At 48.6% G+C, this 22,231-nt stretch overlaps 1 protein-coding gene across 2 annotated transcripts in view; it reads left to right on the forward strand.

Annotated features, from left to right (window-relative positions):
* The window catches only part of LOC149465852 (protein-glutamine gamma-glutamyltransferase E-like), a 94,974-nt gene that overhangs the window by 38,748 nt on the left and 33,995 nt on the right, over positions 1 to 22,231 (forward strand). For both annotated transcript variants that reach the window (XM_089673383.1, XM_089673384.1), the window contains exon 7: positions 14,919 to 15,048. In XM_089673383.1, the coding sequence (XP_089529509.1) occupies positions 14,919 to 15,048 (130 nt within the window). The remainder of the gene's footprint in view (positions 1 to 14,918; positions 15,049 to 22,231) is intronic.

Raw genomic sequence — 22,231 nt, forward strand, 5'->3', positions numbered from 1 at the left:
AATTTTTACTCAGGGACAGACAGAATTGTTACTGAGTGCCAGAGAATTGTTACTCAGGGACAGACAGAATTGTTACTGAGTGCCAGAGAATTGTTACTCAGGGCCACAGAATTCATACTCAGGGACAGACAGAATTGTTACTCAGGGACAGACAGAATTGTTACTGAGTGCCAGAGAATTGTTACTCAGGGACAGACAGAATTGTTACTGAGTGCCAGAGAATTGTTACTCAGGGACAGACAGAATTGTTACTGAGTGCCAGAGAATTGTTACTCAGGGACAGACAGAATTGTTACTGAGTGCCAGAGAATTGTTACTCAGGGACAGACAGAATTGTTACTGAGTGCCAGAGAATTGTTACTCAGGGACAGACAGAATTGTTACTGAGTGCCAGAGAATTGTTACTCAGGGCCACAGAATTCATACTCAGGGACAGACAGAATTGTTACTCAGGGACAGACAGAATTGTTACTGAGTGCCAGAGAATTGTTACTCAGGGACAGACAGAATTGTTACTGAGTGCCAGAGAATTGTTACTCGCACAGACACAAAATTGTTACTCGCACAGACACAGAATTGTTGCACAGACACAGAATTGTTACTCGCACAGACACAGAATTGTTACTCAGGGCCACAGAATTCATACTCAGGGACAGACAGAATTGTTACTCAGGGACAGACAGAATTGTTACTGAGTGCCAGAGAATTGTTACTCAGGGACAGACAGAATTGTTACTGAGTGCCAGAGAATTGTTACTCAGGGCCACAGAATTCATACTCAGGGACAGACAGAATTGTTACTCAGGGACAGACAGAATTGTTACTGAGTGCCAGAGAATTGTTACTCAGGGACAGACAGAATTGTTACTGAGTGCCAGAGAATTGTTACTCAGGGACAGACAGAATTGTTACTGAGTGCCAAAGAATTGTTACTCAGGGACAGACAGAATTGTTACTGAGTGCCAGAGAATTGTTACTCAGGGACAGACAGAATTGTTACTGAGTGCCAGAGAATTGTTACTCGCACAGACACAAAATTGTTACTCGCACAGACACAGAATTGTTACTCAGGGCCACAGAATTCATACTCAGGGACAGACAGAATTGTTACTCAGGGACAGACAGAATTGTTACTGAGTGCCAGAGAATTGTTACTCAGGGACAGACAGAATTGTTACTGAGTGCCAGAGAATTGTTACTCAGGGACAGACAGAATTGTTACTGAGTGCCAGAGAATTGTTACTCAGGGACAGACAGAATTGTTACTGAGTGCCAGAGAATTGTTACTCAGGGACAGACAGAATTGTTACTGAGTGCCAGAGAATTGTTACTCAGGGACAGACAGAATTGTTACTGAGTGCCAGAGAATTGTTACTCGCACAGACACAAAATTGTTACTCGCACAGACACAGAATTGTTACTCGCACAGACACAGAATTGTTACTGAAGGCCACAGAACTGTTACTTAGGGCCACAGAATTGTTACTCGCACAGACACAGAATTGTTACTCAGGGCCACAGAATTCATGCTCAGGAACAGACAGAATTGTTACTCAGGGACAGACAGAATTGTTACTGAGTGCCAGAGAATTGTTACTCAGGGACAGACAGAATTGTTACTGAGTGCCAGAGAATTGTTACTCAGGGACAGACAGAATTGTTACTGAGTGCCAGAGAATTGTTACTCAGGGACAGACAGAATTGTTACTGAGTGCCAGAGAATTGTTACTCGCACAGACACAAAATTGTTACTCGCACAGACACAGAATTGTTACTGAAGGCCACAGAACTGTTACTTAGGGCCACAGAATTGTTACTCGCACAGACACAGAATTGTTACTCGCACAGACACAGAACTGTTACTGAGGGCCACAGAACTGTTACTTAGGGCCACAGAATTGTTACTCGCACAGACACAGAATTGTTACTCAGGGACACAGAATTGTTACTCAGGGACACCTAATCGTTGAATTAAAGAGTATGTCAGACAACATGCAGAGGAGTGGCAGAGGAGGCAATGTTTTAGGAGCGAGCAGACGTGGCAGCAGAGGAAGGGGTCGAGGCAGCACTATTCGCAGCCAGAGGCCAGTGCTCCCGGTGTCATCCAGCGGTCGTGTCTCCACCGACAACCCTGCCATCATTGATTGGTTGGCTCGGTCGTCTTCCTCTTCCCAGGTCACCTCTGACACCTACAGCCAACGGTCGGTGGGTACGTCAGACACAACCGTTAGTTGGCATGGCCCGGGAGCAAGCCCACTGAAATCACGTGTCCTCTACCTGCCCCTGTCCTTTGCTGTTCCCTCACCAAGTGAAGTATCGCATGCTGTGGGCTCAGCCCCACTGTACAGTGAGGAAGAGCTAACAGAGGGCGGTCAGGAACGGGGGGAGACATCGGCCTTTTCAGCAGCCAAGCGAACAAGTACTGGCGAGGAGAGTGGCTCGGTAGCCGGTCTAGAGACAGGTCTGTCTCCTGACCCAGACGCAGCCGAGGGGGCTAGTAGTGAGGCGGAGACCGTACTTGATGATGAGGAGGTTGATCGCACTTGGCTGCCTCGTCGTCATCAGGCAATTTCTTCCGCATCATCAGGAGAAGAGGGTGCCAGCTTGGCAGCGAGCGAAACAGTCGGTGGGTTGCCCAGGAGGCAGCAGGGTCGCATCAGTGTCAGTGGAGCCAAACGTCCACGGAGTAGAGCACCAGCTCCACTGCAGCCTACCACCACGGCCAGTAGTGGTGCCGGTGCGCACGGAGGAAGTAGCAGTCAGCCAGTGAAGAGTAGCGGGGGCAAAGTTTCCTACTCGGTGGTGTGGCAATTTTTCGTCAAGCCGCCCGAGGAAGTAAACGTAGCCGTATGTCGACTATGTGGCCAGAAATGCAAGCGTGGCCAGGGGGCCCATGTTGGGACTACAGCGTTGCGTCAGCATATGCAGCGTCACCATTCGGTGGCCTGGGAAAACCGTGATAAAGATACGGCGGTTCTGCCTGCCCCAGCCCCCGCTCCATCACCCGCTCCGTTACTTGCTCCGTCACCCGACGTCGTCAATCACCCTCTATCAGCCAGTCAAGGCTCCAACACCTCTGCTGAGGGGAGTTGTCGCTCCTTGGCATCTTCCGCTCGTTCAGATGCTCCTTCTCCTGCTACTCCTCTTCTCGGATTCCGTCAACAGTCTTTCTTGGAATCCGTATCCAAGAGACAACAGTTTGCGAGCACGCACCCGACGGTGCAAAAGCTGAACGTCCTCCTGTCCAAGTTGCTGGTGCTGCAGTCCCTCCCTTTCCAACTGGTGGACTCAGCACCTTTCCGAGAAATGATGGCTTGTGCCGCGCCGCGGTGGAGAGTGCCAAGCCGTCATTTCTTTGCCCAAAAGGCAGTGCCAGCCCTGCATTCACATGTAGAAGAGATGGTGGGCCAGTCTTTGAGCATGTCGGTCTCTGCCAAAGTGCACGGCAGCGCCGACGTGTGGAGCTGTAACTACGGTCAGGGACAGTACATGTCATTTACTGGGTGAACGTGGTGCCGGCACAGCCGCACCAGCAACTTGGACAGGTCACGACGCTTTTGCCTCCACGTTTGCACGTCCTTGGTCCAGCAAGCATGTCCGCCTCTACCACCTCTTTTTCCGCCGTGTCCTCAGCCGCCACCCCCGTGCCAAGTCCCATTACCCGACCGGCATATCACATGTGCAGGGCGCAACGGTGTCACGCTGTGCTGCACCTGGTATGCCTTGGCGAACGTAGTCACACAGGGGAGGAACTTCTGAGTGTAATGAACAGAGAAATCGACAGATGGCTGTCTCCGCGCAAACTGAAAATCGGAACCATGTTGACTGACAACAGAAAGAACATGGTGTCTGCTCTGCGTCAAGGAAGGTTGTGCCATGCGCCATGCATGGCTCACGTGTTCAATCTGGTTGTCAAGCGGTTCCTAAAATCCACCATCCCACTGCAAGACATCCTTAAAATGTCACGTAAACTGTGCATGCATTTCAGCCATTCCTACACCGCAAAGAACACCCTCATTGAGCTGCAGCGGCAGAACGGAATTCCACAGCATCGCCTGATCTGCGACGTTGCAACAAGGTGGAATTCAACCCTACACATGTTAGACCGCCTTTACGAGCAGCGAAAGGCCATCACCGATTTCCTGATGTTACAAGCGGATAAAGGTACTCCCCTGTGTAACTTAGATGTCAGCCATTGGCAGCTCATGCGTGACACCTGCCGCTTGCTCAGGCCCTTTGAGGAGGCCACGCTATTCGTGAGTCGGCAGGACTATGGGATGAACGACGTCATTCCTCTGTTGCACGTCCTGGAACAAATGCTGTTAACAATGGCTGGTCAGGGTGCGGTAGACGTGGCGCACAGATCTCAACGCCACATGACCCCTGTGGGGGCAGGACAGGAAGAAGAGGAGGAGGTAGAGGAGGACATTTGTGCTCAGGAATTATTGAGTGAAATGGGTGGTTTTTCCACTCAGCGGACAGGAGTGGAGGAGCAGGAGCATCTGGGAGAGGAGGAGGAGGAGGAGACAGAGGACCCAGACGCACCGTGGCAGTATGCTGTGGAGATGGAGGCAGGGAGTCCCTCGCATTCCTTGGCACAAATGGCCCATAGCATGCTCGGTTGCTTGCGTAGCGACAGCCGAATAATAACCATCAGACAGAGGGATGACTTTTGGCTGTCCACCTTGTTGGACCCTCGCTACCGGTCCAAAATGGTGGCCTTTTTCACACCTGCTGAGAGGGAGGCCAAAATTACGTACTATAAAAACCACCTATGTAGTCAGTTGGTCTCTGCCTTTGTGCGCCAACGTCCATCCTCAGACACTGTGGGCCCTGTGCGCTCGCGTTCCGCTGGCATGGCAGCAGGGGAGGGGTGGGGTGGTAGGAGCAGTGGCAGCTCCACCAGCAGCGGCTGCCTCAGTCTGCAGTCGATGATGAGTAGCTTTCATCACCAGCGCAGTGAGGAAACTACTAACCAGCCGCAGCAGCAGCAGCAGCATCAGGTGGACCTGGAGCAGGAGCTCAAACAACAGGCTTGGGCCTACTTGGACAGCACCCTGCCAACCGAGGTAGACAATCCCCTTGACTACTGGGCAACGAAACTTGACCTTTGGCCCCAACTAGCTGAATTTGCCCTTGAAAGGCTGTCATGCCCGGCCAGTAGCGTGGCATCGGAGCGCGTGTTTAGTGCGGCAGGAGGTATTGTAACTCCGCGGAGGACACGACTGTCCACCCAAAGTGTGGAGAGACTCACGTTTGTGAAAATGAATCAGGCGTGGATTAGTCTGGATTTCAAACCACCAGTTCCTGACACAACTGACTAAATCCGCCATGAATCATGCCTCAAACATGTGCCACTTTCAGGTCTCCTCACACTGCTGGTGTGTTGAATTTTTTTACATAGGGTGCTGGCAGATTACGGGCCTCCTATAGCTGCTGCCAGGCCCCTAATCTGCCATAGGCCCCTATATACCACCTCCTCCTGCTGCTGCCAGGTCCAGAGTCTCTCATGGGTCCCTGTACGGCCTCCCATTGCTGCTGTCTCCATCGCCACACTCTGCTGCCATGTGCCACTTTCAGGTCTCTTCACACTGCTGGTGTGTTTAATTTTTTTAAAATAGGGTGCTGCAAGATAACGGGCCTCACATAGCTGCTGCCAGGCCCCTAATCTGCCATAGGCCCCTATATACCGCCTCCTCCTGCTGCTGCCAGGTCCAGAGTCTCTCATGGGTCCCTGTACGGCCTCCCATTGCTGCTGTCTCCATCGCCACACTCTGCTGCCATGTGCCACTTTCAGGTCTCTTCACACTGCTGGTGTGTTTAATTTTTTTAAAATAGGGTGCTGCAAGATAACGGGCCTCACATAGCTGCTGCCAGGCCCCTAATCTGCCATGGGCCCCTATATACCGCCTCCTCATGCTGCTGCCAAGTCTAGAGTCTCTCATGGGTCCCTGTACGGCCTCCCATTGCTGCTGTCTCCATCGCCACACTCTGCTGCCATGTGCCACTTTCAGGTCTCTTCACACTGCTGGTGTGTTTAATTTTTTTAAAATAGGGTGCTGCACGATAACGGGCCTCACATAGCTGCTGCCAGGCCCCTAATCTGCCATAGGCCCCTATATACCGCCTCCTCCTGCTGCTGCCAGGTCCAGAGTCTCTCATGGGTCCCTGTACGGCCTCCCATTGCTGCTGTCTCCATCGCCACACTCTGCTGCCATGTGCCACTTTCAGGTCTCTTCACACTGCTGGTGTGTTTAATTTTTTTAAAATAGGGTGCTGCAAGATAACGGGCCTCACATAGCTGCTGCCAGGCCCCTAATCTGCCATGGGCCCCTATATACCGCCTCCTCATGCTGCTGCCAAGTCTAGAGTCTCTCATGGGTCCCTGTACGGCCTCCCATTGCTGCTGTCTCCATCGCCACACTCTGCTGCCATGTGCCACTTTCAGGTCTCTTCACACTGCTGGTGTGTTTAATTTTTTGACATAGGGTGCAGGCAGATTACGGGCCTCACATAGCTGCTGCCAGGCCCCTTATCTGCCATGGGCCCCTATATACCGCCTCCTCATGCTGCTGCTAGGTCCAGAGTCTCTCATGGGTCCCTGTACGGCCTCCCATTGCTGCTGTCTCCATCGCCACACTCTGCTGCCATGTGCCACTTTCAGGTCTCTTCACACTGCTGGTGTGTTTAATTTTTTTAAAATAGGGTGCTGCAAGATAACGGGCCTCACATAGCTGCTGCCAGGCCCCTAATCTGCCATGGGCCCCTATATACCGCCTCCTCATGCTGCTGCCAAGTCTAGAGTCTCTCATGGGTCCCTGTACGGCCTCCCATTGCTGCTGTCTCCATCGCCACACTCTGCTGCCATGTGCCACTTTCAGGTCTCTTCACACTGCTGGTGTGTTTAATTTTTTTAAAATAGGGTGCTGCAAGATAACGGGCCTCACATAGCTGCTGCCAGGCCCCTAATCTGCCATGGGCCCCTATATACCGCCTCCTCATGCTGCTGCCAAGTCTAGAGTCTCTCATGGGTCCCTGTACGGCCTCCCATTGCTGCTATCTCCATCGCCACACTCTGCTGCCATGTGCCACTTTCAGGTCTCTTCACACTGCTGGTGTGTTTAATTTTTTGACATAGGGTGCAGGCAGATTACGGGCCTCACATAGCTGCTGCCAGGCCCCTTATCTGCCATGGGCCCCTATATACCGCCTCCTCATGCTGCTGCTAGGTCCAGAGTCTCTCATGGGTCCCTGTACGGCCTCCCATTGCTGCTGTCTCCATCGCCACACTCTGCTGCCATGTGCCACTTTCAGGTCTCTTCACACTGCTGGTGTGTTTAATTTTTTTAAAATAGGGTGCTGCAAGATAACGGGCCTCACATAGCTGCTGCCAGGCCCCTAATCTGCCATGGGCCCCTATATACCGCCTCCTCATGCTGCTGCCAAGTCTAGAGTCTCTCATGGGTCCCTGTACGGCCTCCCATTGCTGCTGTCTCCATCGCCACACTCTGCTGCCATGTGCCACTTTCAGGTCTCTTCACACTGCTGGTGTGTTTAATTTTTTTAAAATAGGGTGCTGCAAGATAACGGGCCTCACATAGCTGCTGCCAGGCCCCTAATCTGCCATGGGCCCCTATATACCGCCTCCTCATGCTGCTGCCAAGTCTAGAGTCTCTCATGGGTCCCTGTACGGCCTCCCATTGCTGCTGTCTCCATCGCCACACTCTGCTGCCATGTGCCACTTTCAGGTCTCTTCACACTGCTGGTGTGTTTAATTTTTTGACATAGGGTGCAGGCAGATTACGGGCCTCACATAGCTGCTGCCAGGCCCCTTATCTGCCATGGGCCCCTATATACCGCCTCCTCATGCTGCTGCTAGGTCCAGAGTCTCTCATGGGTCCCTGTACGGCCTCCCATTGCTGCTGTCTCCATCGCCACACTCTGCTGCCATGTGCCACTTTCAGGTCTCTTCACACTGCTGGTGTGTTTAATTTTTTTAAAATAGGGTGCTGCAAGATAACGGGCCTCACATAGCTGCTGCCAGGCCCCTAATCTGCCATGGGCCCCTATATACCGCCTCCTCATGCTGCTGCCAAGTCTAGAGTCTCTCATGGGTCCCTGTACGGCCTCCCATTGCTGCTGTCTCCATCGCCACACTCTGCTGCCATGTGCCACTTTCAGGTCTCTTCACACTGCTGGTGTGTTTAATTTTTTTAAAATAGGGTGCTGCAAGATAACGGGCCTCACATAGCTGCTGCCAGGCCCCTAATCTGCCATGGGCCCCTATATACCGCCTCCTCATGCTGCTGCCAAGTCTAGAGTCTCTCATGGGTCCCTGTACGGCCTCCCATTGCTGCTGTCTCCATCGCCACACTCTGCTGCCATGTGCCACTTTCAGGTCTCTTCACACTGCTGGTGTGTTTAATTTTTTTAAAATAGGGTGCTGCAAGATAACGGGCCTCACATAGCTGCTGCCAGGCCCCTAATCTGCCATGGGCCCCTATATACCGCCTCCTCATGCTGCTGCCAAGTCTAGAGTCTTTCATGGGTCCCTGTATGGCCTCCCATTGCTGCTGTCTCCATCGCCACACTCTGCTGCCATGTGCCACTTTCAGGTCTCTTCACACTGCTGGTGTGTTTAATTTTTTTAAAATAGGGTGCTGCAAGATAACGGGCCTCACATAGCTGCTGCCAGGCCCCTAATCTGCCATGGGCCCCTATATACCGCCTCCTCATGCTGCTGCCAAGTCTAGAGTCTCTCATGGGTCCCTGTACGGCCTCCCATTGCTGCTGTCTCCATCGCCACACTCTGCTGCCATGTGCCACTTTCAGGTCTCTTCACACTGCTGGTGTGTTTAATTTTTTGACATAGGGTGCAGGCAGATTACGGGCCTCACATAGCTGCTGCCAGGCCCCTTATCTGCCATGGGCCCCTATATACCGCCTCCTCATGCTGCTGCTAGGTCCAGAGTCTCTCATGGGTCCCTGTACGGCCTCCCATTGCTGCTGTCTCCATCGCCACACTCTGCTGCCATGTGCCACTTTCAGGTCTCTTCACACTGCTGGTGTGTTTAATTTTTTTAAAATAGGGTGCTGCAAGATAACGGGCCTCACATAGCTGCTGCCAGGCCCCTAATCTGCCATGGGCCCCTATATACCGCCTCCTCATGCTGCTGCCAAGTCTAGAGTCTCTCATGGGTCCCTGTACGGCCTCCCATTGCTGCTGTCTCCATCGCCACACTCTGCTGCCATGTGCCACTTTCAGGTCTCTTCACACTGCTGGTGTGTTTAATTTTTTTAAAATAGGGTGCTGCAAGATAACGGGCCTCACATAGCTGCTGCCAGGCCCCTAATCTGCCATGGGCCCCTATATACCGCCTCCTCATGCTGCTGCCAAGTCTAGAGTCTCTCATGGGTCCCTGTACGGCCTCCCATTGCTGCTGTCTCCATCGCCACACTCTGCTGCGATGTGCCACTTTCAGGTCTCTTCACACTGCTGGTGTGTTTAATTTTTTGGCATAGGGTGCAGGCAGATTACGGGCCTCACATAGCTGCTGCCAGGCCCCTTATCTGCCATGGGCCCCTATATACCGCCTCCTCATGCTGCTGCTAGGTCCAGAGTCTCTCATGGGTCCCTGTACGGCCTCCCATTGCTGCTGTCTCCATCGCCACACTCTGCTGCCATGTGCCACTTTCAGGTCTCTTCACACTGCTGGTGTGTTTAATTTTTTTAAAATAGGGTGCTGCAAGATAACGGGCCTCACATAGCTGCTGCCAGGCCCCTAATCTGCCATGGGCCCCTATATACCACCTCCTCATGCTGCTGCCAAGTCTAGAGTCTCTCATGGGTCCCTGTACGGCCTCCCATTGCTGCTGTCTCCATCGCCACACTCTGCTGCCATGTGCCACTTTCAGGTCTCTTCACACTGCTGGTGTGTTTAATTTTTTTAAAATAGGGTGCTGCAAGATAACGGGCCTCACATAGCTGCTGCCAGGCCCCTAATCTGCCATGGGCCCCTATATACCGCCTCCTCATGCTGCTGCCAAGTCTAGAGTCTCTCATGGGTCCCTGTACGGCCTCCCATTGCTGCTGTCTCCATCGCCACACTCTGCTGCCATGTGCCACTTTCAGGTCTCTTCACACTGCTGGTGTGTTTAATTTTTTTAAAATAGGGTGCTGCAAGATAACGGGCCTCACATAGCTGCTGCCAGGCCCCTAATCTGCCATGGGCCCCTATATACCGCCTCCTCATGCTGCTGCCAAGTCTAGAGTCTCTCATGGGTCCCTGTACGGCCTCCCATTGCTGCTGTCTCCATCGCCACACTCTGCTGCCATGTGCCACTTTCAGGTCTCTTCACACTGCTGGTGTGTTTAATTTTTTTAAAATAGGGTGCTGCAAGATAACGGGCCTCACATAGCTGCTGCCAGGCCCCTAATCTGCCATGGGCCCCTATATACCGCCTCCTCATGCTGCTGCCAAGTCTAGAGTCTCTCATGGGTCCCTGTACGGCCTCCCATTGCTGCTGTCTCCATCGCCACACTCTGCTGCCATGTGCCACTTTCAGGTCTCTTCACACTGCTGGTGTGTTTAATTTTTTTAAAATAGGGTGCTGCAAGATAACGGGCCTCACATAGCTGCTGCCAGGCCCCTAATCTGCCATGGGCCCCTATATACCGCCTCCTCATGCTGCTCCCAAGTCTAGAGTCTCTCATGGGTCCCTGTACGGCCTCCCATTGCTGCTGTCTCCATCGCCACACTCTGCCATGTGCCACTTTCAGGTCTCCTCACACTGCTGGTGTGTTGAATTTTTTGACATAGGGTGCTGGCAGATTACGGGCCTCCCATAGCTGCTGCCAGGCCCCTAATCTGCCATGGGCCCCTGTACCGCCTCCTCATGCTGCTGCCAGGTCCACAGTCTCTCATGCCATGTGCCACTTTCCGGTCTCCTCACACTGCTGGTGTGTTGAATTTTTTGACATAGGGTGCTGGCAGATTACGGGCCTCCCATAGCTGCTGCCAGGCCCCTAATCTGCCATAGGCCCCTATATACCGCCTCCTCATGCTGCTGCTAGGTCCAGAGTCTCTCATGGGTCCCTGTACGGCCTCCCATTGCTGCTGTCTCCATCGCCACACTCTGCCATGTGCCACTTTCAGGTCTCCTCACACTGCTGGTGTGTTGAATTTTTTGACATAGGGTGCTGCAAGATAACGGGCCTCCTATAGCTGCTGCCAGGCCTCTTATCTGCCATGGGCCCCTATATACCGCCTCCTCATGCTGCTGCTAGGTCCAGAGTCTCTCATGGGTCCCTGTACGGCCTCCCATTGCTGCTGTCTCCATCGCCACACTCTGCCATGTGCCACTTTCAGGTCTCCTCACACTGCTGGTGTGTTGAATTTTTTGACATAGGGTGCTGGCAGATTACGGGCCTCCCATTGCTGCTGCCAGGCACGTAATCTGCCATGGGCCCCCGTACCGACTCCTCATGCTGTGACGTTGCAACAAGGTGTAATTCAACCCTACATATGTTAGACCGCCTTTACGAACAGCTAAAGGCCATCACAGATTTCCTGATGTTAAAAGCGGATAAAGGTACTCCCTGTGTAACTTAGATGTCAGCCATTGTCAGCTCATGCGTGACACCTGCGCTTGCTCAGGCCCTTTGAGGAGGCCATGCTATTCGTGAGTCGGCAGGACTATGGGATGAATGAGGTCAAATCGGCCATGGGCCCCCGTACCGCCTGGTCACGCTGCTGCTGAGCCCACAGTGTGACCTGGGTCCCTGTACGGCCTCCCATTGCTTCCACTCTGCCATGTGCCACTTTGAAATCTCCTCACACTACTGCGGTTGTCCATTTTGTCATAGGTTGCTGGCAGATTAGCGGCCTCCCATAGGTGCCGCCAGGCCCCATATCGGCCATGGGCCCCCGTACCTCCTGGTCACGCTGCTGCTGAGCCCACAGTGTGACCTGGGTCCCTGTACGGCCTCCCATTGCTTCCACTTTGCCATGTGCCACTTTGAAATCTCCTCACACTCCTGCGGTTGTCCATTTTGTCATAGGTTGCTGGCAGATTAGCGGCCTCCCATAGGTGCCGCCAGGCCCCATATCGGCCATGGGCCCCCGTACCTCCTGGTCACGCTGCTGCTGAGCCCACAGTGTGACCTGGGTCCCTGTACGGCCTCCCATTGCTTACACTCTGCCATGTGCCACTTTGAGGTCTCCTTACACTACTGCGCTTGTCCATTTTGACATAGGTTGCTGGCAGATTCCAGGACTTCCATAGGTTCCGCCAGGCCCCATATCGGCCATGGGCCCCCGTACCGCCTGGTCACGCTGCTGCTGGTCCCACAGTGTGACCTGGGTCTCTGTACCGCCTCCCATTGCTCCCACTCTGCCATGTGCCACTTTCAGGTCTCCTCACACTCCTGCTGGTTTCCATTTTGTCATAGGTTGCTGGCAGATTACAGGCCTTTTATTGATGCCGCCAGGCCCCATATCGGCCATGGGCCCCCGTACCTCCTGGTCACGCTGCTGCTGAGCTCACAGTGTGACCTGGGTCCCTGTACGGCCTCCCATTGCTTACACTCTGCCATGTGCCACTTTGAGGTCTCCTTACACTCCTGCGGTTTTCCATTTTGTCATAGGTTGCTGGCAGATTAGCGGCCTCCCATAGGTGCCGCCAGGCCCCATATCGGCCATGGGCCCCCGTACCGCCTGGTCACGCTGCTGCTGGGCCCACAGTGTGACCTGGGTCCCTGTACGGCCTCCCATTGCTTCCACTCTGCCATGTGCCACTTTGAAATCTCTTCACACTCCTGCAGTTGTCCATTTTGTCATAGGTTGCTGGCAGATTAGCGGCCTCCCATAGGTGCCGCCAGGCCCCATATCGGCCATGGGCCCCCGTACCTCCTGGTCACGCTGCTGCTGAGCCCACAGTGTGACCTGGGTCCCTGTACGTCCTCCCATTGCTTCCACTCTGCCATGTGCCACTTTGAAATCTCCTCACACTCCTGCGGTTGTCCATTTTGTCATAGGTTGCTGGCAGATTACAGGCCTTCCATAGGTGCCACCAAGCCCCATATCGGCCATGGGCCCCCGTACCGCCTGGTCACGCTGCTGCTGGGCCCACAGTGTGACCTGGGTCCCTGTACCGCCTCCCATTGCTCCCACTCTGCCATGTGCCACTTTCAGGTCTCCTCACGCTCCTGCTGGTTTCCATTTTGTCATAGGTTGCTGTATGGCCTCCCATTGCTGCTGGCTCCACCGCCACACTGTGGCTCCAAACACTGGTTTTGGCCCCGTGACTGGCCAAAGGAGTGAAGTGTGCAGTGATTCTAAGATCGACGGCACTCATCTGCATGTCATACTGACTGACAGTATTATTTCTCTTCCCCAGCAGACTCCAAGGGCATTTAAATTAAAGGTACAGTGTTCTGCACTAATATTAAGTCTCTCTGAAGCCTAGAAACACCCTTTTTTAAGTTAAATTCACAGCGAATTTATTCGACTCGAATCGAATATTGTCCACGAATTCGCCGAATCAGTCGAATCGAATTTTTCATTTCTTCGCTCATCTCTAATAGTAAGCTTTGGAAGTAAGAGACCAAAGCAAAGCCCCAAACTTACAAGCAGATGTAACATCTATAAAACGAACAATAATTAAGACAAGCAGCTAAACTGGAAAAAGGCAAGTCTGGTGGTTTAAGATATTGTGAAGGCTTAACGTGTGCTGTATTATAAAAATAATGTAAATTGTAGGTTAGTAATCCTTAGATACGGTGACTGAATTAATTTTCCTTTTTCCTTTTTGTTTTTCACCTGGAGATCCTGCCAGTAACACACTTCTTGTCCTAGGGTAACAACACTCACTCTCTGTACTAGATTTTTGAAAGAACTTTTGAAGTGTTGTCACCCTGGGATAAGAAGTAGGTTAGGACTATAAAGCACCTCCCCATCTCAATAACACAGAGCTGGGCAGGGCTGATACCAATATTTGAGGCCAGTGCCACACTGTCAGCACACTACAGAAATTTAGAAGCTCATTAGAGTTCAACTTTTTTTTTATACACTTGCAGCATTTTTAAAGAGAAATATAATGGGGAAAGGTGCATTTATAATAGAGATATATTGAATGTGTTTTTTTTATTTTGTCCATACTCTTGGGGGTGTATTTATAAAAAAAAATGAAGATCTATTCATATTGCGAAACTGTATGGGCATTCATTCTGTGGGAATGGAGGCAAAATGGAATGCTCTTTATTCATACAAAATTGAGTGATTCAAGAATATACTGCATTGTGGTCATTAGATTGAGCTAATGATCAAAGAAAATAAATATATCCTATCACTTCCAATGACCATACTACTGTGATTTCCTGAACCACTCTATTTTTTTATGAATGAATAACATTTGACTTGGAGAAAATTATCCTAATAACAATCAATTTTGCCCCCCCCCCCCCCGAACATAACAAATGTACATGCAGTTCAACAAGACAAATAGCTCTACAAGGCTTTTACTTATACATCCCTTAAAACCGAGGCAAAATAAATTTCAGAAATCAAGTCAAGGTCAGAGACCAGGTCAGATCATGACACAAAAACCAGAATGCCAAATTGGACCAGGCAATATCTGTTTAAGGACAGTCATAAAATGTGCCCTGAGCAGAATTCATGTTTGGTGGTATTAGAGTAAGAACACATTTTTCTTCAGAAAAAAAGAGTTTTTGCTTTAGACTCTTTAATAAATAGAACTTGAATATTTACTTGTATAATGTCAAGGTGGGAACTCGTCTTGCTGTTACCTTTTTTCCAGATCTCAGCCAAGCAGGCCTTTTTTGTCAGGCATGTAATTAAGGGTTTGACCTGTATACCTTGACACAAGCATGACATGTGGCTTTCTCTCACAATTTTCAGTACTCCGAAGCCTGGGAATTCCAACCAGAGTGATTACAAATTTCGATTCGGCTCATGACAAGGATTCAAATTTGAGTATTGATAGCATATACAGCAGTACTGGCAGATCGATGAGTAAAGACACCCTGTGGTATGATATTGTTCTTTTTCTGTTTGATAACATTAGGACATAATAAACTGTATAAAGCACTGCTCATATCGAAGGCAATTTAACATGTGTGTCAAGCCAAAATTCAAGATTTACCAATATGTCCTGTCCTGTTTCCAATAATTTTACCAAACAGGAAGTAAAGGAAAATCTGTAATTATTATTATTATTATTATTACATCGACTTTATATAGCGCCAAAGGGTTTGCTCAGCACTGTACAATATAGGGGGGACAATACATGGCACAGTACAACAATACCAAACAACGTACGAGGGGTAAGAGGGCCCTACTCTTTCGAGCTTACAATCTAGGAGATAGCAAAATATAAATCTGACCGTAGTTCTATCTTTCCCGTACAATACTAAAGAAAAAAAAATTAAAACTAAATTCCAAGAATTCAGATCCTTTGTAAAAAATGAAGGTACACCGTGGTTAAGTCCAGTGGGATGCATGACATCTCCTGGGCTTAGCTCCCAATATTAAACAGCTTTATAGGACTCCCAAAAGACAGCTATGGTTGTAGTTCTGAAAGAGCAACCTCAATCCTTCTGAGCTCTTCATCTTGAACAGGAGAGTCACTGCAGCTGCTATGCGCACCCCTTCTCCTGCCCACTCACAGAAGGCTTGGTATTATGTGAACATATTCACAAAATACAAAGGCTTCTGTTAATGAGCAGCAGAGGAGATTGGTGGGCACAGCTGTCTGTGTGTTTTTCTCCTGTCAGATCCCTGTAGAGTCTCTCTGGCAGAGTAATAAACCTGTCCTGTCAAATGTAAATAATAGAGATAAGCCCAGGTGTCATGCAGCTCCTTGGACTTAACTCATAACGTGCCTTCACTTTTTACAAAGTGGTTGAATTTCTGGAACTCAGCTTTACATTTCTGTATTGCTGTTTGAGAGTTCGATTCACTTCCTGTGTTGCAAAACATTTTCAGCAGGTTGGGAAGTGAGGGCTAATCTCTTTAACAGAGTTCAGGATAACAGAAAAAAAATTAACTATTCCCTACTCTATGCAAAGCTAAGAAAAAAGTTTTGGCTGCAGAGTAGTTTGGCCCTGCCAAAACAGGTGTGACACTGGTCTAAATTTAGTGGGCAACTAGGCTGTGGCCAGCCTAAGCTCTGAATGATATTCTTTTCTGCATTTGTTTGGCTTCCCCTAAGCTCAGAATCGTTTTTACTTCTGCCTGTTGTTGTCAGCTGTCATTCAATAGAGAGAGCAAGAAGGAACAATAATATGATTTACAAATATTTATTTCACCTGGGCCAATCACTGGGAAATGAATTGCCAGTGATGCGGGTTGGGGATGGTTATAAATATTAGGGGAGCCCATCCAGGATGGTCTTTGCCCTCCAGGCTTTCCCTGGAGGGGAGGTCCACTGTAAGCAGCCTTTTTTGCTTTTCAGACCTGCTGCCTGGGGAGTGTTTATCAACTTCAGTATCCAGTCCCAGAGAATGGCAAATGGGCTTATAATAGGGTCTGAAAGATGAGATGGTGGCTAGAAAAGAAGAGCGCCTTTTGAAAGCTTGCTCAATCAATTTCTGTTCTCAGCTTAAAGGCACACATGGAATAATTGCTAGTGTCAGCTTAACCCTTTGTATGTATATCATACATCAGCAGCAGAGGTTTTTACACACTCTGTCTTTGCTCCTGAGAAACTGACTGTTGGCTGTCAGGTGGAAGCAATTTGGCAGCTATACATCCACCTGATCACTTCCACAAAACCCTAATAGGGTCACCTACTCTGCCTGACCCCTTATAAAGTTTTCTGGGCCACCTGGAGGCCCGGGAACCCCATGGCAGGTGCTGCTTCATAGCAAGAAGGGAACTTCCATTTGCTAATTTCCCCCAACTAAAATGAACACAGAAGCGAGGAGCATTATCTTACTTCCAAATTGGACTATTACAGAGGCTGAGCAAGAAGGTAATGAAGCGCAAGCTCCACTCCATTAGCTTCAGTGTAATGCATGTGAAACATCAGGGGTCTAATAGACTCCTGATGTCTCATCTGGGCACTGAAGCTCATCATCGGTTCACAGGCTCTTAAAAATAACTTAAATGTATTTTTTCACTGAAAATTTGTGCTTGTTAAACAATTGTGCCAATATTGTGTGACATAAAAATTTTGAATTATCCCAATTTTATTCTCTGTTTTCCTATTATATATTTTATTCTCTGTTTACATATTATATATTGTTTGGGTGTTTTCGTTAATCTTCAGGTCTAAAATGATTTTTAAACGTGTGGAAAAAGCTCAAAAATGGCTTTGGCAGCAAAGGGGTTAAAGGCACAGATTGAAGAATTGCTGGTCTCAGCTGAAAGGTGCACTATTGGCTCACGAGAGGGACTGATGTTATTTTTATTTGAGCAGGAAGATTTTTTCCATTGTTTGGGTATCCTTTAAGCCTTATCCTTTGCTCTTCTGGACACTAAGCCAATAAAACCAGCAAGCTAAGACTGACAGCATGGATGTCAGTCATTTGATGGCTGCTGGTGGGTCTGTGAGTGCTTTGGGACCAGATAACCAAAGACAAAGCTAGGAGGGCTCATTAAACTCAGAGTCTTCTTAGGGAGTCATTGCTACAACTCCTTAAAGTGGTGGAAAAGGCTGAAGGATTTTCACCTTCATGCATTTGTATACATGAAAGTAAAAAACCTTCTGTGTGAAGCAATCTCCCTCCCACCCAGCTCCCCTAATACTTTCCTGAGCCCCATCTCAATCCAGTGATGTGCACGAGAGCCTTGGCTTTCCCTCCTCATTCCCTCCTCATTGGCTTGGAGCTATTGGCTCCCACAGATGTCAATCACAGCCAGTGAGCCAATAAGGAGAGAAAGTGGGGGTGGGGCAGAGTCGGGGCTCTGTGTGTGTATGGTTAGGAAGGGCAATGGCTTAGAATCCAACCTGCTTGAGCGCCGGCGGAGGGACCAAGAAGGGCAGGATCGGAGCTGGTCTGTGCAAAGCCATGCACAGAGCAGGTAAGTATGATATGTTTTTTTTTAATTGCCTTTAATATCACTTTAACTTTATACTAGAAAGAAAGAAAGAATAGAAGTGTTTATGTAAAAGTACCCCAACTTCTGTCAGGATTCAGAAGCATGTGGAGAAAATGTATGTTCTCCTTTGTGAACATTCCTCCATACCATGCCATTGTTTGGTAGCTCTGACTCAGGAAAACAATCTAAGCACAATGATTGCGAAAAGGATGCACTAAAATAGTTTGGTAATGACACATGATGTTCACGTAGAAATTTCAAAATCTCCTCCATAAGTGAGGTGGACCTCAGACACCTCTCCTAAATATATCTCTTAATTTTATGAGTTTCATGAATGGACCAAGGGACAGGCCAAGCCTTGCTGCTCTCACAAATGACTGGTGTAGTCCAGATACCAACTGTGAAAGGATAAACAGAGAGCACACCAGCCTAGTGCATTATCCCAAGGTAAATTTATTAAAATAATGGTAAAATCATACTCACAAACAATATGTGAATAATTGCATAACAGGTGTCACCACTTGACAATGATCACTGAGACCCAATGAACCCTGTATTGCCTGAAAGGTGCTCTCACAAACGACTGGCACTGACGCTTTTCAAGGACAACCCTCTTCCTCAGAGTGGCTCTGAGGAAGAGGGTTGCTCTCAAAATGCGTCAGCCTTTGCCTTGGTCTTTGAATGGCAACTTTCAGCTGTTACACGGTCCATTGGGTCTCAGTGATCACTGTACCAAGTGGTGACACCTGTTATGCAATTATTCACATATTTTTGTGAGTATGATTTTACTATTATTTTAATAATTTTGGGGATAATTCGCTAGGCTGGTGAGTTCTCTGTTTGTTTTTTCACATAATGTTCACGTGTTATGAACTAGATGGCAAAAGATACGGTATTTTATTTACAATCTTATCTTATACAAAGAAGCAGGTAGGCATTACTACCCTATCCTCTGTAAAAGCATCCCTATGCAAACACCATATAGCCTCCCCAAATTCTACAGTATGTAGTGTGAGATTAAAAATGATTGAATATACACTACTCAAAAAATTAAGGGAACACTTTTTAATCAGAGTATAGCATCAAGTCAATGAAACTCCTGGGATATTGACCTGGTCAGTTATGTAGCAGAGGGGGTTGTTAATCAGTTTCAGCTGCTTTTGTGTTAATGAAGCTAACAAAAGGTGCACTAGATGGGCAACAATGAGACAACCCCCAAAACAGAAATGGTTGTACAGGTGGAGGCTGTGACGATCGTGGCGTCAGACTCCCAGCCCTTCTCACCAACTCGTGACCGAAGGACTAGCCAATCAAAAACCGCACTGTCACGTGCGTAACAATGCCACGCTCAGCTGCACCCTGCACAAAGATTTTCCAACTAATGGACCACAATCTATGTACCTGCAGCCTGAGAGCGATTGTTACTGGGTCAGGTTAATTACGCAATTAACCCTTCACACTGCCACCACCGCCTTTTTGTAGAGAAAAGGAGGAAACTCGCCAATATTAGCAATAACACTATGATGTTTGAATAATAATCTGTATACCACTGTCACCGCAGGCAGAGGTATATAGAAGGTTAAAACACACAGTAGCGCTCTTCAGAGACAGGGATTCTTAGTTTGCAATAAAGAGCTTTAGAAACAGTTCAACACTTTTCAGAAAATAAGATTTATTACTAAAAAGGTAAAAATGGTGCAATAAAAGTATTTACAGAAAAAGATGTAGCCAATATATATATATATAAATACAGAGAGCAATAACACAGCAAAGAGATAACAGAAAGAAGTTTAGAGAGGTCGAGTACTTGCCAAAAGGCCTGGGTTAAGCAGACCAAGTTTCAGAGCAAAAGGGTACAGTCTAGGCAAGCATGGGGGACATTCAATGGTATCAATTCCTTCATCCTCCAGGATCTGCCTGCATACTCTAGCCACATGAGGCCGGGCATTGTCATGCACCAGGAGGAACACAGGACCCACTGCACCAGCGTAGAGTCTGACAATGGGTCCAAGGTTTTTATCCCAATATCTAATGGCAGTCAGGGTGCCATTGTCTAGCCCAGAGGTCTACAAACTATGGCCATTCAGGTGTTGAGGAACTGCAAGTCCTATGAGGCCTTGCAAGACTCTGGCAGCCACAAGCAAGACTCCTAGAGGTAGAGGCATGATGGGATCTGTAGTACTTCAACAGCTGAAGGGCCATAGTTTGGAGACCCCTGGTCTAGCCTGTAATGGTAAGTGCATTTCTCGATGGATATGCCTCCCCAGACCATCACTGACCCACCACCAAAACGGTCATGCTGAACGACGATACAGGTAGCATACCATTCTCCACTGCTTCTCCAAACCCTTTCACATCTGTCACATGCGCTCAGGGAGAACTTTCTCTCATCTGTGAAAAGCACAGAGTGCCAGTAGCAGACCTGTCAATTCAGGTGTTCAATGGCAAACGCCAATCAAGCTCTATGGTGCTGAGCAGTGAGCACAGGGCCCACTGGAGGACATCAGGCCCTCAGACCACCCTCATGAAGTCAGTTTCTGATTGTTTGGTCATAGACATTCACACCAGTGGCCTGCTGGAGGTAATTTTGTAGGGCTCTGGCAGTGCTCACCCTGTTCCTCCTTGCACAAAGGAGCAGATACCAATCCTGCTGATGGGTTAACCCTTTGAGGACCAAGGGACGTATTTGTCCCATGTTTTTAAATGCGTGTATTATCTGATTAAGAACTTAAAACTCGTTTTTTTTTGGTTTGAGTCAAAATATTAGTTCTTATCAACAAACAACAAATGGATCTAGCTTTTTGCCAATTATTTCATGAAATGGCTTAGTTACAGCAACTGAAGTGTACGAACTTTAAAAACAAAAAAATAGATTCTTTTGGCGTTCCAAAATCTTACGGTCCTCAAAGGGTTAAGGACCTTCTACAGCCCTGTCCATCTCTCCTAGAGTAACTGTCTGTCTCCTGGAATCTCCTCCATGCTCTTGGGATTGTGCTGGGAGACACAGCAAACCTTCTGGCAATGGCACGTATTGATGTGCCATCCTGAAGGAGTTCCCTTTTAACATCGGAACACCTCTGGGATATCATGTTTTGGTCCATTTGACGCCGCCAGGTTGTACCTCAGACTGTCCAGGAGCTCAGTGATGCTCTGGTCCAGATCTGGCAGAAAATACCCCAGGACAACATCCGTCGTCTTATTAAGAGGATGCCCTGACATTGTGAGGCATCCATACAAGCACATGGGGGCCATACAAACTATTTTGAGTGCCATTTTGAGTTGCTGCAATGAAAGTTTAGCAAAATGGACTAACCTGCTGCATCATTTTTTTGGCGTGTCTTTTAATTCAGTCCTCTGTAGGTTGATAATTTTCATTTCCATCAAACAATGGGGCATCCTTACATTCCTAACACATTACCCAGTCCATATCAGTATAGATATCCAGAATTATATTTTTCCCCATTGAGATCTGATGTGTTTTCAAAGTGTTCCTTTAATTTTGAGCAGTGTAAATTGAATGGATTTTTTTTTAGATAGGTCCTTATTCTAAATATCTGTTAAAACACATAGAGCCTAAGTTTAGTAAAAAGGATTTAGAAAAAATCAGCACAAGGGACATTACTTATAATCAATGCAACATGTCTCTTGTGCTGCCGGCTGCAGATTTAGCTGAAATTTTCCATTCTCTGATCCCCCGCCACCTCAGTCTTCTAATGCCACAGGGATTAACAGTGAATGCCAAGAGTGCCAACTATGCCTGCCCTTTCCCCCACCTCCTCCATTCATAGAAGCTGTACCATAGTTTCCATGAATGAAAAACCCATCTACAAATGGAGGAGGCTGGCTTTTCATTCACCCTCCTTGTCCGCGATTCATAGATAGTGTTTCAGTCATTTAAGCTATAGTACAACTTTTTTTGAATAGAGGAGGGAGCAGAAAAAGATGGGCATAGTCAGCACTCTTGTGAGTGTACATGGCAGGTCTCTAGGCTCTGTTAACACATGTAGCACCAGAAGATTGTGGTGGCGGGAGAGGGAGGGGGGGTAGGGGATTGGAGGAGGAAGATTTCAACTAAATCTGCAGCCAGCAGCACAAGGGACACATCACATTAACTTTAAATAATGTCCTTTGCGCTGGTTTTTTCAAAACCTATTTTTGACTAAAATTAG

This window comes from Staurois parvus, unplaced genomic scaffold (genome assembly GCF_062004578.1).
Source record: "Staurois parvus isolate SC_StPar_1 unplaced genomic scaffold, SC_StPar_1.0 ptg000137l, whole genome shotgun sequence".
Lineage (NCBI taxonomy): Eukaryota > Metazoa > Chordata > Amphibia > Anura > Ranidae > Staurois > Staurois parvus.